At 38.2% G+C, this 17,538-nt stretch overlaps 1 protein-coding gene across 4 annotated transcripts in view; it reads right to left on the bottom strand.

The window, feature by feature from the left end:
- The window catches only part of ATAD2B (ATPase family AAA domain containing 2B), a 186,526-nt gene that overhangs the window by 48,495 nt on the left and 120,493 nt on the right, over nt 1–17,538 (bottom strand). For all 4 annotated transcript variants that reach the window (XM_032293991.1, XM_032293992.1, XM_032293993.1 and 1 more), the window contains one exon: nt 6,901–7,087. In XM_032293991.1, the coding sequence (XP_032149882.1) occupies nt 6,901–7,087 (187 nt within the window). The remainder of the gene's footprint in view (nt 1–6,900; nt 7,088–17,538) is intronic.

Below are 17,538 nucleotides of genomic sequence, written 5' to 3'. Positions count from 1 at the left end.
TGAGAATCTCTTGTGAAAAGAAGGCACTGTCTGAATTCTAAAGATTCGGGATTCAATAAGTAAGGTACAAATTTCTTTACATGCACACAAAATCAGCCTGTTATAAAACACATCTGTACTAGTTTCTGAACTATGGCAGTAACACAAATTAGCATTTTATGAAAATTAAATCACTTAAATTCCTTTTTTAATATTTTCATTCCCTAAAGACTTCAAGAATTTCAGTAAGTGTGATACACTCCAGGTCAGGATAATTTAACTTGTCTACAACCAAAAAAAAAAGTAGTATTCCTATGGAAAAACTCAGATACCCATGTGAGCAAACACAAAAGCATTCAAAGTATACACAGACTGCTATCGAGAAACCCAGAAACCTAAAAGCACAAACACAAGGGCATCCAAAGTATACACACAAGAAAGTACATTAATACCTTCATGCTATTCAATCAAAAAGAGCATCCCCTGGGAAATTCTAGATAATAATTTCTTTCCAGGGAAAGAAATGCATTTAAATTTTCACCAAGAAAAGACCTTATTCACCTTTAGAAACTATTCCCAACACCACACAGTACCTAAACTCCAAAGCTTTTCAAAGACCATATATAAATGTATTAATTGAATCAAACCTCTCTAATAATTAAAAATATAAAATATAGCATACTTAGTCCCTTTTTTCTAAATCAACAACAGAAATATACAAGAGGCAAAAATTATATTTGAGTATGTCAGAAAAGGAGAATCATAGTTTTGTTTTGTTTTTTAAGAGTGTTAATACCAAAGGTCTTTTACTACCCATAATTAACATTTCCTGTCTTGTTGTAGGACTCAATAATTACTTGTGAACTTAAGGGGGCAACTATAAATCTTTCAGGCTATGCCAAGAGTTCTCATTCTCCTTCCGAAGCCTTTAGAAGACTGTGAAATGCTCAATATCATATGTGTGTACACACACACAACCACGCAAATTTGTTTCAGTAATAAACGTTGGACTAATGTCTAGGGACCAGTTAAAGTATGATAGCTCAAAGTGACAGCTATTGAAGACCTAGAATAGTAATACCTGAGACGCTTTTACAAAGTACAGATTCCTGAGACTCATCCTAAATTGAATGAATCACAAATCTACAGGTGTGGAGCCAGAAAATCAGAAACTTTTATAAGTACACCCAGGTGATTCTTATGCACACTAAATTTTAAGAAACAATAAGAAAACATTGCTTTTTAATACAGTAGACACTAACTCTGCCAGTTTTCACTCCAACTGGTAATATTAATCAATAGCTGAGTCCGTCAGAAGGAGAAAAGAAAGCTCTGTCATGAATATTCTTGTCCATGTATATTTTAAAGGACAGACAAAAATGAAGCATGATCCCCACAGTATAAGTAATATCAAGTAGGGGTCTTCCACCTTACTACACACATAAATACAGCCCTTTAAAGGTGATTTAAGACTTCTTCCCTTTAAGATTGCCTTTCATGTTCATGTTACACTATTAAATACCCAACTTAATTTATATTAAGTATTTTAGAGCCTGGGGAAAAGAGAAAACATGCGAGAATAACTTATCACAGACTAAACCCTTATATTATACACCAATTTAGAGAGATAACTCTGAGTATAGGAGGACCAGCTTCCAAGAAAGGTGAAGCAAAAAGGAAGAAAAGAAAAGGAATACAGAACAGAAGAAAAGAGAATCTTTAAAAATCTTTCCAGTGTTTCACCACCTGACTCATGTACTCTCTTCCCTAGGGCTTTTGTACCCACTTATAACCTGGTTTGCCAACCTCTACCAATTATTTAAAAATTCCTGTTACATAACAGCCTATTTTTGCAGAATTTGTTAAAAAAAAAAAGACAGTGTTATATTTATGAACACAAAATAATTTTAAATATGCACTTAAGATACATATAATCACAGACTAACCAAGGCATCTGGTCTCTGGCCAGTGTTCAGAGTCTGGGTATCTGCTATCATGACTGTACATCATGACTCAGCTGGGGTCAATCTAGAGTAAGCTCGACTTCTAACACAGAAGCTCTTAGGTATAAACTGAGAAGATGAGATGCCTTAATGTACTAGAGAAAGTGAAATACAACCAAAATAACATTAAGTTTTTGTTGTTTTTCACTACCAAGTGATACCTCTCTCCTCTGCACCAAAACAAAAAGTAGTAAAACCCAAGAAGTGTACAAGAAACCAGAGGATGAAATTAGAATTTAAAGTTGGCCAAGTAGGATTCAGAATGACATCATGAAAGAAAACAGGAAAAGAAAAAAAAAAACCCTATAACATCAATATATAGTTCACTACAATGCTTCCTAAATGTTTCCTTACCTTTACTTAAATAACATTAAACTATTAGATTGCTAATGTTTGTAAATATATACACATATTAGCCATAGGAACTATAAACAAAAATTTAAAAACCTTTCTCACTTTGAAAATATTTCTCTTTCAAAGTGATTTTTTTAATCTTTAGTTTGCTTGATATAGTCAAATAAAAACTTCCAAAAAGAGAATTTTCCAAATAGTATAACATAAACTAAAAAGGCAAAGTTCACACATTACCCAATCCTCCAGATTCCTTCTCCCCAAGCCAAAGCAACCGTGATTAACAGTTTTTTAGGATACTTGCTTTTTCCACCAATGTCGCCTTCATTTTTCCGTATCAGCCCATGTAAATCTACCTCATTTGTGTTAGTGGCTAGATAGGGCTCCTTTTTATGTCAAGATACACCGTAACTAATTTTAGCTGGCCCCACATGAAGGGATATTCAGTTTGTTTGCCTTTATGTTTTGTGTGGCAACTACACACGAGGCAGTGATAGACATCCCTGTTCATTTAGCATTGAATACTTGTAGCTAACGTAGCTTTAGAAAAAAATCCTAAACATAGAATTCCTGGCTCAAAAGGTAAATGTACTTGAAATTGCATTTTCTTTTCCCACACTACACCACTGTAGTACTTGAAATTTTAAAAGATGGTGCCAAATTACACTCCAAAATCATTAAATAAATTTACATTTCCACTAAGTCAATATGAGCATTCCACATCTCCAACATGGCATTATCAAACTTTTTTTAAAACAAAAATACTTTATTTTTGATAAAATATTATTTCTGATACTTTATTTTCACTTAAGTGAGTCTTAGAATCTTTTCACATTTTTATTGGTTGCTTTTTCTTTTCCCCCATAAATGGCATGTTTCTATTTTGCCAGTCTTTATGTTAGATTGCTATTCTTTCTTCTTACTGATTTTAAGATATCTTTCCATATTTAGGAAATTTGTTCTCAACATACCTGCTATAAATACACTTTTTCCCAGACTATGTCTATTAATTTAATCTAAAGAATGCTTTTTGCCAGATGTAATTTAAAATTTTATAAAATCAAATTTCTTCATATCTTTTAATTTTATATAGTCAAATTCCTTCATATCTTTCTAGCTTTTGTGCATTGCTTTTAGAAATTACTTTCACACCTAAGATAATAAATACACTGACCCTGTGAATTCTTCTAGTACTTTTATAGTACTTATTTTAGGCTATAGAAAAAGGTAGGAAACCCTTGTTTTATTTTGTTTTGCTTTTTCCCCTATTGGAGGATCTTACCAGTTTTCCAAGACCATTTGGTAAATAATCCATTTCTTCTATCTACTGATATGAAGTGTCATCGTCATTATGGTCATCACCATCAAAGTCTACAAATCTAAGCATGAATCGTCTCTTCTATTCTATTACTTCGTCTATTCTTGCACAGGCACACATTCTTTATTGCTGTAACTCTATTACACCCTTAAAATTTTGGTAGGGCCCCTAGTGACATTTTTCCTCTAGAATTCTCCTTGCTACTCTCTTATTTATTTTCTAGAAGAAATACAGAACTCTCTTTTTTTAACTTCTCCCCCTAAGTTTTGAGGAGATTATAATTCGAAGTGTACTTAATTTATACACTAATTTAAGAAAAAACCTTACAGGCTTTTAATTTTAAGTGTTACCATTCATTAGCTGTAAGCAGTAGCAGTGGCAGCAATGGTAGTAGTAATAAACATGACTATAGCTAACTTTTGTTGAGGACTATATGTCAAGCCTGTTTGATAACCTCATGGTGTCATCTCCATTTCACAGATAAGAGTATTAAGGCTCAGAGTGTTAAGCAACTTGCCCAAGGTCACAACCACAACTGAGATTTTAATCTGCATAATTTAACTTTAGTTTACACTCTGAATTTAAGAAGTTTAGTACAGTAATTACAAACAAGGTGTGCTTCTTCCTCCAAAGCTACAAGTATTAACACAACGTTATCATTAGTACAAAGTCACAAGTATTCTAGCCAGGCATGGCTCTCTACAGAGATGGCACTGTGAAATATTCACGGATATATACCCATCCCAAATCCCCAGACTTTCTTGTTCCTATAGTGGTTCACCCCAATGCAGAGATCTGCAGCAATAATCAGATCATGGGAGCTGAGAGTCAGAGGTGATGAGAATACTGACATGTAACTGATATCTAAAGCAGAGAAACCATTTAAGCTTGCCATTTATTAATATATAGATAGTAGTGCATACACACACATGCACACACTAGAAGTACATTCACATAAGAAGTTGAATGCTCAATAGATTTTTAACTGCCCAATCAAATATATTTGAAATTTATCTATGTAGAACATCCCAACCCTCCTCCCTCAAAAGAGTTGATCAGAAGAATGAAGATAACAAACAAAATTATTAGCTTTTGGTTTACAAAATAAGCTCCTGAGATCTCAAGGCAGAGATTTTACTTTGAGACAACCGAATTTTGAAGTCTGCTAACTTGGTTTGAGACCCAAGTGCCAAATCCCTAAAGATATATTTACTTTAGGGATATGGAAAGAATACATGAGACTAGACCAGCACTGGCTTCCTTAATAAAGATGGCTTCTTCCCTCTGAGAAGATTGATGGTACCATAAAAGGCAGAGAACATTCCTGGTGGGGGGCTTCTCTGGCCTTTGGTTGGGAAACAAACAAATAAGGTATGTCTTTCATATATTCAACTGTCTCCCCCAGCAACTTTTAGTTTTCTTCTCATAGTCCCTTCAAATTGTTTCTGCTAATTCCTAGGTAAACTTAGTTGCTATTTTAATTGGGACCTCTTCTTCCATTATATTTCTAACATTGCAGCATTTATAAGAGAAAACTATCATTTTAAAACATTAACTTTGAAAGTGACCACCTTACGAAATTCCTTTGTCTTTCATCATTTTTTAGTTGATACTGTAAGTCTTCCATATAATTAATCATATCATAGGCAAATACAAATTTAATGTATTCTTTCCAATACTTATATTTCTCAATGTCTAACTGAATTAATTTTGCATGCTTTAGTAATGCTATATTATTGGTTTGCTGTGCTACTAGATTTCATTTGTAATAGTTTCTTCACGGTCATTGCTTACATGAGATTAGTCTACAGTTTTTATTTTGTATTTTCCTGAAAGATGTGATATTGTTGGTTTTGCCAATTTCATAGCTTTCCTTCTATTCCTATGCTTTGGAACAGTTTGACTAGTATCAAAATAATCTTATCCTTTAAAATTAAAATAATTCATTTGTGAAATCAGCTATGTTTAGTGGTTTTAAGATACTTGCTGAATTTCTTCTTCCACGGTGATTGTTTGGATTCTCTCTTCTCTGGGGCCAATTTTGTTGATTTATATTTTTCTAGTAAATCATTTGGATTTATTTTAAATGTTACTGAGTAATTCTCTTACTTGCATACAACCTGCAGTAATCTTGTCTCTTTAAAAAGGAAAAATATGAGCAAACATATAAATCAACATTATTGGAAAACACCCAGGATAGGTTAAATGAGTCAAACTGGGAGCAAAATACGGGTAGATAGCATTTAATTCAGGGATTTTGGAAAGAAACCTTTAAATAGGGCTTTAAAAGTGATGAAGTGCTTGTAGGGTGTTTATATCCAGAGAACTGTGAGTAAAAGAGAATCTAAATCAATCCTACCATGAATTGTTTAAAAACTGCATATTTCTTGCTACAATGTAAGAAATGGCTTTCAATTAGATAATTATAGTATATGTCTTAAGTGTCTGGAAAATGTAACTGGGAAAAAAAAATTGTGTGAAATGTTTTAAGTGTTACTACTCCAGTTATCTAACTCTAAAAGTAGGATAAGTATCTAAGTACAAAGCGGCGTTCCTCTAATTTATTTATTTGAAACATTATTATTCAAACATTTAATGACCGCTTACTATCAGCTGGATACCTTGTCAGAGTTACAAAAACGGCTTAGACATGGTCCCTTGGCTCAAAAAATGTACTGCCCTCATCCTTAGTTTCAATATCACGTAATACTCCATGGTTATATACAATGCAACCTCAACAAATATAAACAAGCCCTCTAGAACTTTGCTTCACAAACCAGTAAATACAGAATAGTTGAAAACTAAATATCAAACATAAAACTATCAATACAAATATTTATAATTTTTGAACTGCTCTCACTATTCTGATATTTAATATTCATTTAACATGAATATTAAATCCTGATATCTCGAATTGGATATCATTTTCCTTTCTATAATGCTCTAAGAAAAGACAGAAGTCTGAAACTGCTCTGAGACCACAGCTTTGAACAGAGGATCAGAAAAAGGCAAAATAAACACCCTTTCTACAATGCATAATGAAACAGGGTATTAACAATAAGCTCACTTTAAAAAACTGTATGCATCAAAAGGATCCTTTACACTATTAGAATGCTAATAACCAACAAAAAGTTAATATTCATATCATACTCTGAAAAAAAAACTTATCTATAAACACTACACACTAGAAACACTATCAAAATATAAGCAACAGAAAGTTGGAAGTGCTCTGATGTGGTACAAACCTACCTGTGCACATGACTCTTCAGGTGTTTTGGCACTAACTGAATAAAGTGCTGGGAGATCTAGTCTATGCACAGAGAATCTTTCTAGAGTGTGCAAAAGTGCTGGAGCAAGGTGAGAAGTTTGACCTGAGCCCCGTTCTCCAGATAGCAATAACCGTGGCCTGTAAGAGGTTGGCTGATGATATGGTGACCTGTAATACATGTAAAACATATTTCAAAATCATACATTCTGATATGAAATCTCAGCAAAATTTTTTATTTAAAACAATTTAACTCCAAATTAACAGAACTTTCCTATATTATTTTATTAATTTTTTCATTAATCATACTTTTAAAATGTTGATATCGCTGATCATATTAATAACCAAAATATAAAAGTATAAAATCCACTTTAAAATAAAATAACCTTGGTATTCCTGCTATCATACCATATATATTAAATTGAAGATGCGTTAAACTCCAGTATCATTTAGTTATTAATTACCCAAGGTCAAAGAATCTTACTTGTTTGACAGAGAGATAGATCTGAAGATTATTCCAAATGTATGATTCAATTAACAGGCAGAGCCTTTAGGAGGTGATTAAGTCATAAGGGGTCAGGTCAGCCCTCATGAATGGATTAGTTATATTATCAAGCCCTTTGATAATACAACTAGCTAGCTAGTCCCTTCAATCCCTTCTGCCTTGTGAGGACGCTGTTGGTCCCCTCCAGAGGAAGGAGCATTCAAGGCATCATCTTAGAAGTAGAAACCAATCCCTCACCAGACACCAAATCTGCCAGAACCTTGATATTAGACTTCCGGCCTCCGTAACTGTGAGTAATAAATTTATGTTGTTTATGTTCTCACTCATAAGTGGGCGCTGAACAATAAGAACACATGGACACAGGGAGAGGAACATCACACACTGGGGCCTGTTAGGGGGCAGGTTGGGTGGGGGGATGGTAGGGGATAGCATTAGGAGAAATATCTAATATAGATGACAAGCTGATGGGTGCAGCAAACCACCTGGCACATGCATACCAATGTAACAAACCTGCACATTCTGCACATGTATCCCAGAACTTAAAGTATAATAAACAAATAAATAAATAAATTTATGTTGTTTATAAATTACTCCATTTAAGGTATTCTGTTATAGCAGCAGGAACAAACTAAAACAACCACAATTTTTAAAATAACAAATTTATATATATATACGCATATATATACACACATATATACATATATATATATATAAACTCCTTCCAAAAGATGACATCTAAAGCCCCATACCAAAGAAGGAAAATATATTAAATCAAACTTGACTTGTAATTTCAAGATTCTATAGCACCATTAAAATAACAAATGAGACAAAGTTTACTCTCACTGTGGGTAGTACTAGACATTCTAAGCCAATGCAGTAAGAATAAAGCAAATTTAAAATGCAATTAATAGAAATCAAAAAGGGAAAAATTTGATATTTGTAAAGGATATGACTATGTAGTAGCAAATCCAAGAAATCAACCAAAAACTATCAGAATCTACCAGCAAAGTAACAAGACAGAAGAAATAGAAAAATCAATAGATTTCTTAAACATCATCAATAACCAATGTGAAAAAGGAAAGGAAATCTTATTCACAACTGCAAAAAAAAAAGTTAAAAAGGTAAAACAAACATTATCAAATTATAGTCTTTGCAAGAAAAGAGTGAAACTGAGCCTGAACACAAAGACTAAATATATAAAGAGGTCAATTCTTCCTAACCCATTTAGTTTTTTTATACACGTAGGATTTTCAATTTGAAATTCCAAAAGAATTTTTGGGAGGAGGTGAGTTTCAACTTATTCACAACTTTAACTGAAAGAATAATCAAGAAAACATGCTACCAATTTTAATGCATTCAAACATGTTTAGTAGCAAGCAATTTATTGAGATTTCTTGTTCAATTTTCTTAACAATTCTGTGAAACACATAGTTTCACTTTATTAAACAGATGGGAAACCAGAGCTCATAGAGGTTAGCTATAAAGTTGTATAACCTGATCTCGATCCAAGATGGCCGTTTAGGAACAGCTCAGGATTGCAGCTCCCAGTGAAAGTGCAGAGGGTGAGTGGACGCTGCATTTTTATTGCCCACAGACTAGGAAATTCCCAGGCGGAGGAACTCCACAGGTCACCAGCGTGGCTGTTTCGGCCAGCGCGGCTCTGCCAGCCGGCGCCGCTTTGCTCCGCGTAGCTGCTTTGTCCGCGCCCCGGAGCAGCGGTTCTCCGTACAAAATACACCGGTCCGGGTGCCCTTTTGGCTGGCGATTGGAGCCACAGGAAGTCGCCCATTCGTCTGTTTAAAAAGGGGACTGAGCAGGGAACCAGGACAGTAGATTCCAGGGCAAAAAAAAAAAAAAGCACCACAAACCTCAGTGCCGCTGTTTAAACCAGCACAGTGAGTGGCCGCAGGGGAAAACAGACAGACACCGGTGCCTCTTCAACAGGCGACTGGAACACAAACTTAAAAAAGGGCTCTGAGGAAGGGAGCCAGGCGATCAGGCTCGGCTGGTCCCACCCCCACAAAAGAACAGCAATCAGAAACTCTGGATTGAGAGTTCCACAGCAAGTGCAGCTGAACCCGGGACGGTCCAGCTCTGTGGGGGAGGGGCGTCCGCCATTATCGAGGCAGCCCGCCACGACAGGGGTAGTCGGCCAATGCTGAGGCAGCCCACCGTTGCCAAGGCAACCCGCCATTGCTGAGGCAGCACGCCATTGCCAAGGCAACCCGCCATTGCTGAGGCAGCCCGCGTTGCCAAGGCAACCCGCCAAAGCAGAGAGACTCCACCTCAACAGAGGCGGGCCACCATCGCCAAAGCAGTTCTAACTACACCCATATAAACAGGACTGCAAGGAAGTTCACTGGGCAGCTGGGCGGAGCCCACAGCAGCTCAGCAAAGCCTATACAGGCCAACAGTGACTAGGCTGCCTCCTTGCTGGGCAGGGCAGGTCTGAAGGAAAAAAAAAAGAAGGCAGCAGCATAACCGAAATTCATAAATAAAGCCCTAAATCCCTGGGACAGAGCACCTGGGAACAAAAAGCAGTTTATGAGTTCTGCTGCAGCAGACATAAACGTACCTGCCCAGCAGCTCTGAATGAACCACAGAGCTCACAGCTCACCATTTGAGCTCCTATAAAGAAGAGACCATCTCCTCAAGCAGCTCCCTGACCCCTATATATCCAAAGAGACACCTCATAAAGGAGAGATCAGATTGACACTAGGTGGGTATCCTTCTGGGACAAAGATAGCAGAAGAAGAAAACTGGTAACAACCCTTACTGTTCAGCAGCTGCTGCAGGTGAACCCCAGGCAAGCAGGGCCTGGAGTGAACCTCAGCAGACCTACAGCAGAGGGACCAGACCGTCAGAAGGAAAACCAAGAAACAGAAATAACCTCATCATCAACAAACAGAACGTCAATCTGAAAGATTTGAGACCCAATCTGAAAGCCAGCAACTACAAAGTCGACAGGTGGATAAATCCTCAAAGATGGGAAGAAACCAGCGCAAAAAGGATGAAAACACCCGAAACCAGAACACCTCTCCTCCTACAAGGGATCACAACTCCTCACCAGCAAGGGAACAAGGTTGGAGGGAAAATGAGTGTGATGAAATGACAGAATCAGACTTCAGAAGGTGGGTAGTAAGAAACTTCTATGAACTTAAAGAACATGTTCTAACCAAATGCAAAGAAACTAAGAACCTTGAAAAAAGATTTGACGAAATGCTAACGAGAATGGACAAAATAGAAAGGAATATAAGTGAATTGATGGAGCTGAAAAACGCAACACGAGAACTTCGTGAAGCATGCACAAGTATCAACAGCCGAATTGACCAAGCAGAAGAAAGGATATCAGAGGTGGAAGATCAACTCAGTGAAATAAAACGGGAAGGCAAGACTGGAGAAAAAAGGGTAAAAAGGAATGAACAAAATCTCCAAGAAATGTGGGACTATGTGAAAAGACCTAATCTACGCTTGATAGGCGTACCTGAATGCGACGAAGAGAATGAATCCAAGCTGGAAAATACTCTTCAGGATATCATCCAGGAAAACTTCCCCAACCTAGCAAGGCAGGCAAACATTCAAGTCCAGGAAATACAGAGACCACCACAAAGATATTCGTCAAGAAGAGCAACCCCAAGGCACATAATTGTCAGATTCACCAGGGTTGAAATGAAGGAGAAAATACTAAGGGCAGCCAGACAGAAAGTTTGGGTTACCCACAAAGGGAAGCCCATCAGACTCACAGCAGATCTCTCAGCAGAAACCCTACAAGCCAGAAGAGAGTGGGGGCCAATATTCAACATCCTTAAAGAAAAGAACTTTCAACCCAGAATCTCCTATCCAGCCAAACTAAGCTTCATAAGTGAAGGAAAAATAAAATCCTTTGGGAACATGCAAGTACTCAGAGATTTCGTCACCACCAGGCCAGCTCTATGAGAGCTCCTGAAAGAGGCTCTACACATATAAAGGAACAACAAGTACCAGCTCAACTAAAGGGCAAAACACCCAGCTAGCACCAAAATTGCAGTATCAAATTCGCACATAACAATATTAACCCTAAATGTAAATGGACTAAATGCCCCAAAAAGACACAGACTGGCAAATTGGATCAAAGGCCAAAACCCATCGGTGTGCTGTATCCAGGAAACCCATCTCACATGCAAGGATACACAAAGGCTCCAAATAAAGGGATGGAGGAAGATTTACCAAGCAAATGGAGAGCAAAAAAAAAAAAGCAGGAGTTGCAATTCTCATCTCTGATAAATTAGACTTTAAAGCAACAAAGATCATAAGAGACAAAGAGGGACATTACATAATGCTAAAAGGATCAATGCAACAAGAAGAGCTAACGATCCTAAATATATACGCACCCAATACAGGAGCACCCAGATACATAAGGCAAGTTCTTAATGACTTACGAAGAGACTTCGACTCCCACACAATAATAGTGGGAGACTTTAACACCTCACTGTCAATATTAGACAGATCAACCAGACAGAAAATGAACAAGGATATCCAGGACTTGAACTCAGACCTGGACCAAGCAAACCTAATAGACATTTACAGAACTCTCCACCCCAAATCCACAGAATATACATTCTTCTCAGCACCACATCACACCTACTCTAAAATTGACCACATAATTGGGAGTAAATCACTCCTCAGCAAATGCAAAAGAACGGAAATCATAACAAACAGTCTCTCAGACCACAGTGCAATTAAGTTAGAACTCAGAATTCAAAAAGTAACCCAGAACCGCACAGCTTTATGGAAATTGAATGGCTTGCTCTTGAATGTTGACTGGATAAACAATGAAATGAAGACAGAAATAAAGATGTTCTTCAAAACCAACGAGAATGAAGACACAACATACCAGAATCTCTGGGACACATTTAAAGCAGTCTCTAGAGGAAAATATATAGCAATAAGTGGCCACATGAGAAGCAAGGAGAGATCAAAAATTGACACCCTATTGTCAAAATTGAAAGAGCTAGAGGAGCAAGATCAAGAAACCTCAAAGTCTAGCAGAAGACAAGACGTAGCTAAGATCAGAGCAGAACTGAAGGAGATAGAGACACAAAAAAACCCTTCAAAAAATCAATAAATCCAGGAGCTGGTTTTTTGAAAAGATCAACAAAATAGACAGACCACTAGCCAGATTAATAAAAAAGAAAAGAGAGAATAACCAAATTGATGCAATAAAAAACGATAAAGGGGATATCACCACAGATTCCACAGAAATTCAAACCATCATCAGAGATTACAAACAACTCTATGCACATAAACTAATAAACCTGGAAGAAATGGATAAATTCCTGGACACTTGCCTCCTGCCAAGCCTAAACCAGGAAGAAGCCGAAACCCTGAACAGACCCATAACAAGGTCAGAAGTTGAGGCAGCAATTAAGTGCTTACCACCCAAAAAAAGCCCAGGTCCAGACGGGTTCACAGCCGAATTCTACCAGACATACAAAGAGGAGCTGGTACCATTTCTTCTGAAACTATTCCAAACAATACAAAAAGAGGGAATTCTTCCCAAATCATTTTATGAGACCACCATCATCCTGATTCCAAAACCCGGCAGAGACTCAACAAGAAAAGAGAACTTCAGGCCAATATCCATGATGAACATAGATGCAAAAATCTTCAATAAAATACTGACAAGCCGATTGCAACAGCACATCAAAAAGCTTATCCACCATGATCAAGTAGGCTTCATACCGGGGATGCAAGGCTGGTTCAACATACGCAAGTCTATAAACGTAATTCACCACATAAACAGAACCAAAGACAAAAACCACATGATTATCTCAATTGATGCAGAGAAGGCCTTTGACAAAATTCAACAGCCCTTTATGCTAAAAACCCTCAATAAGCTAGGTATTGATGGAACGTATCTCAAAATAATAAAAGCTATTTACGACAAACCAGCAGCCAATATCATACTGAATGGGCAAAAACTGGAAGCATTCCCCTTGAAATGTGGCACCAGACAAGGATGCCCTCTCTCACCACTGCTATTCAATATAGTATTAGAAGTTCTAGCCAGAGCAATCAGGCAAGAAAAAGAAATAAAGGGTAGTCAAATAGGAAAGGAGGAAGTCAAATTGTCTCTATTTGCAGACGACATGATTGTATATCTAGAAGACCCCATCGTCTCAGCCCCGAATCTCCTGAAACTGATAAGCAACTTCAGCAAAGTCTCAGGATACAAAATCAATGTGCAAAAATCACATGCATTCCTATACACCAATAACAGACGTAAAGAGAGCCAAATCAAGAACAAACTTCCGTTCACAATTGCCACAAAGAGAATAAAATACCTAGCAATACAACTAACAAGGAATGTAAAGGACCTCTTCAAGGAGAACTACAAGCCACTGCTCAACGAAATAAGAGAGGACACAAACAGATGGAGAAACATTCCATGTTCATGGTTAGGAAGAATCAACATCATGAAAATGGCCATACTGCCCAAAGTAATTTAGAGATTCAATGCTATCCCCATCAAGCTACCAATGACCTTCTTTGCAGAACTGGAAAAAACCACCTTATACTTCATATGGAACCAAAAGAGAGCCCGCATAGCCAAGTCAATTCTAAGCAAAAAGAACAAAGCAGGAGACATCACACTACCGGACTTCAAACTATACTACAGGGCTACAGTAATCAAAACAGCATGGTACTGGTACCAAAACAGAGATATAAACCAATGGAACAGAACAGAGGTCTCGAAGGCAACACAACATATCTACAACCATCTGATCTTTGAGAAACCTGACAAAAACAAGCAATGGGGAAAGGATTCCCTGTTCAATAAATGGTGTTGGGAAAGCTGGCTAGCCATGTGCAGAAAGCAGAAACTGGACCCCTTCCTGACACTTTACACTAAAATTAACTCCAGATGGATTAAAGACTTAAACATAAGACCTAACACCATAAAAAGCCTAGAAGAAAATCTAGGCAAAGCCATTCAGGACATAGGTGTAGGCAAGGACTTCATGACTAAAACACCAAAAGCATTGACAACAAAAGCCAAAATAGACAAATGGGGCCTAATCAAACTCCACAGCTTCTGCACAGCAAAAGAAACAGTCATTAGAGTGAATCAGCAACCAACAGAATGGGAAAAAATTTTTGCAGTTTACCCATCTGTCAAAGGGCTGATATCCAGAATTTACAAAGAACTAAAACAGATGTACAAGAAAAAAACTAACAAGCCCATTCAAAAGTGGGCAAAGGATATGAACAGACACTTTACAAAAGAAGACATTCATCAGGCCAACAAACATATGAAAAAATGCTCATCATCACTGGTCATCAGAGAAATGCAAATCAAAACAACATTGAGATTACCAGCTCACGCCAGTTAGAATGGCGATCATTAAAAAATCTAGAGACAACAGATGCTGGAGAGGATGTGGAGAAATAGGAACACTTTTGTACTGTTGCTGGGAGTGTAAATTAGTTCAACCATTGTGGAAGACAGTGTGGCAATTCCTCAAGGACCTAGGAATAGAAATTCCATTTGACCCAGCAATCCCATTACTGGGTATATATCCAAAGGATTACAAATCGTTCTACTATAAGGACACGTGCACACGAATGTTCATTGCAGCACTCTTTACAATAGCAAAGACCTGGAACCAACCCAAATGCCCATCGACGATAGACTGGATAGGGAAAATGTGGCACATATACACTATGGAATATTATGCAGCCATCAAAAACGATGAGTTTGGGTCCTTTGTAGGGACATGGATGAACCTGGAAACCATCATTCTCAGCAAACTGACAGAAGAGCAGAAGATCAAACACCGCATGTTCTCACTCATAGGCGGGTGTTGAACAATGAGAACACATGGACATGGGGAGGGGAGCACTACACACTGGGGTCAGTTGGGGGGAAATAGGGGAGGGACGGTGGGGGGTGGGGAGCTGGGGAGAGATAGCAAGGGGAGAAATGCCAGATGTAGGTGATGGGGAGGAAGGCAGCAAATCACACTGCCACGTGTGTACCTATGAAACAATTTTGCATGTTCTTCACATGTACCCCAAAACCTAAAATGCAATAAAATAAATAAATGGGGGAAAAAATTTTTTTTTCAAAAGAAATTTTAAAGAGGCACCTATAATTTTTGTAATTGTCTCCCTATGTTACCAGGCTGGTCTGAAACTCCTTGCCTCAAGCAATCCTCCCACCTTGGCCTCCCAAAGTGCTGAGATATTACAGGTGTGAGCCACCACACCTGGCCTACATTTTGTTTTGGATTACAGGTGTGCACCATCACACCTGGCTAATATGTAGTTTGAAGTACACTGATTAGTAATTGGCAATGGGTTCATCAAACAGGGAAGGGACTGAGGGAGACCTGGAGATACTTCTAATCTTCATGAAAGGCAATCCTACTCTCTTGATTGCACACGGCATCCTCTTGACTTTGGAAAGTATCATATAGTTTATGATTGCACTTTGATGAAACACACAGTATTTTTTGTAACAATGCAATTTATATGTTTGTTGTATATATGTTGGAAAATACAGGAAAACATGAAAAGGAAAATAAAAATGACCTGTTAAAAAAGAAAAAAAATAAAGTTGTATAACCAGGTGGAAGAGTTCAAATTGTAATTCAAGCCCATTTGATTGCAAGGCCTGGGTTCTGAACCCACTATGTTAAGATACGTCCTACTTTATACTGAAACATATTATAGAATAACAATTAATAGCATGTAAAATACACCAAAAAAAAAAAAAAGGCATCCTAGGAAATGATTAACTGTAATGGAAAGAATTTCATATAAGAAAAGAATCGGCAACACCGGAACGCAACTCCCAGCAAATGAGACGCAGAGGGCTAGAGGACTTCACGATTCCAAGTTAGGTGCCGGGTTCCTTGCAGTGGAACTGGTAGAATTCTGAAAATAGCCCAGGGAAGGTGAGCCAAGAAGCTGGGTGAGTGCAGCCCAGGGAGGACTGACCAAGGTGGGACACATCCCCACCTGGAAAGTGCCGCCGGCTCGGAGGGTCGGGGACTTCACCCCCTCAGTCCTCTGATTCAGATCCTGTGGTTCCCTCATCCCTCCTGCAACCCACTGTCCACAAGAGCCCCGCCAGAATGAGGGGTGCCGTAGGTTGTCAATGCAAATCTGAGCGTCGGCTCCTGCCTAGAGTCACAAGCTGGCACGGACTGGGGGGAAGTGTGGACTAACACCCGCGGGACGAAACTACCTGTCCCACAGAAAGAGGCAACAGGAAGATCGAGTTCCAGGAAGGGGAGAGGCCCTTGCAAAGGCGGGGCTCAATTAACCTGCATAAACAAACTCTGGGTAAGACCACCCACCTATCAACCCTACTGAATCCGAGGCAGCCCAGCAGCGCCTCCACAGGCCAAAAAGATACAGCTCTAGCCTCAACAAAAAGCAGGTATACTCAAGAGATTCCTCTCGAAATCACCAACTTCAAATAAACCCTCAAAGACAGGAAACAACCAGCGCAAAAAGGATGAATCCATCAAAGACCAGACACCTCTTCTCCTCCCAGGGATCACAGCTCCTCACCATCAAGGGAACAAAACAAGACAGAGAAAGAGTTTGATGAACTGACAGAAGCAGGCTTCAGAAGGTAGGTAATAACAAACTTCTCAGAGTTAAAAGACCATGTTCTAACCCAATGCAAAGAAACTAAGAACCTTGAAAAAAGGTTAGATGAAATTCTAACAAGAATAACCAGCATAGAGAAGAACATAAATGACTTGATGGAGCTGAAAAACACAGCACGAGAACTTCACGAGGCATACACAAGTTTCAACAGCCAAATCAATCAAGCAGGAGAAAGGACATCAGCGACAGAAGATCAAATCAATGAAATAAAACGAGAAGGCAAGACTAGAGAAAAAAGAGTGAAAAGAAATGAACAAAGCCTCCAAGAACTATGGGATTATGTGAAAAGACCTAATCTACACTTGATTGGCATACCTGAATGTGACGGGGAGAATGAAACAAAGCTGGAAAACACTTCAGGACATTACCCAGGAGAACTTCCCCAACCTAACAAGGCAGGCCAATATTTAAATCCAGGAAATATAGAGAACACCACAAAGATACTCCTCAAGAA

This window comes from Sapajus apella, unplaced genomic scaffold (genome assembly GCF_009761245.1).
Source record: "Sapajus apella isolate SASKATOON/1434 unplaced genomic scaffold, GSC_monkey_1.0 scaffold31, whole genome shotgun sequence".
Lineage (NCBI taxonomy): Eukaryota > Metazoa > Chordata > Mammalia > Primates > Cebidae > Sapajus > Sapajus apella.
The sequence above is the reverse complement of the archived record's forward strand: the minus strand, read 5'-3'. Positions and strand labels throughout refer to the sequence as shown.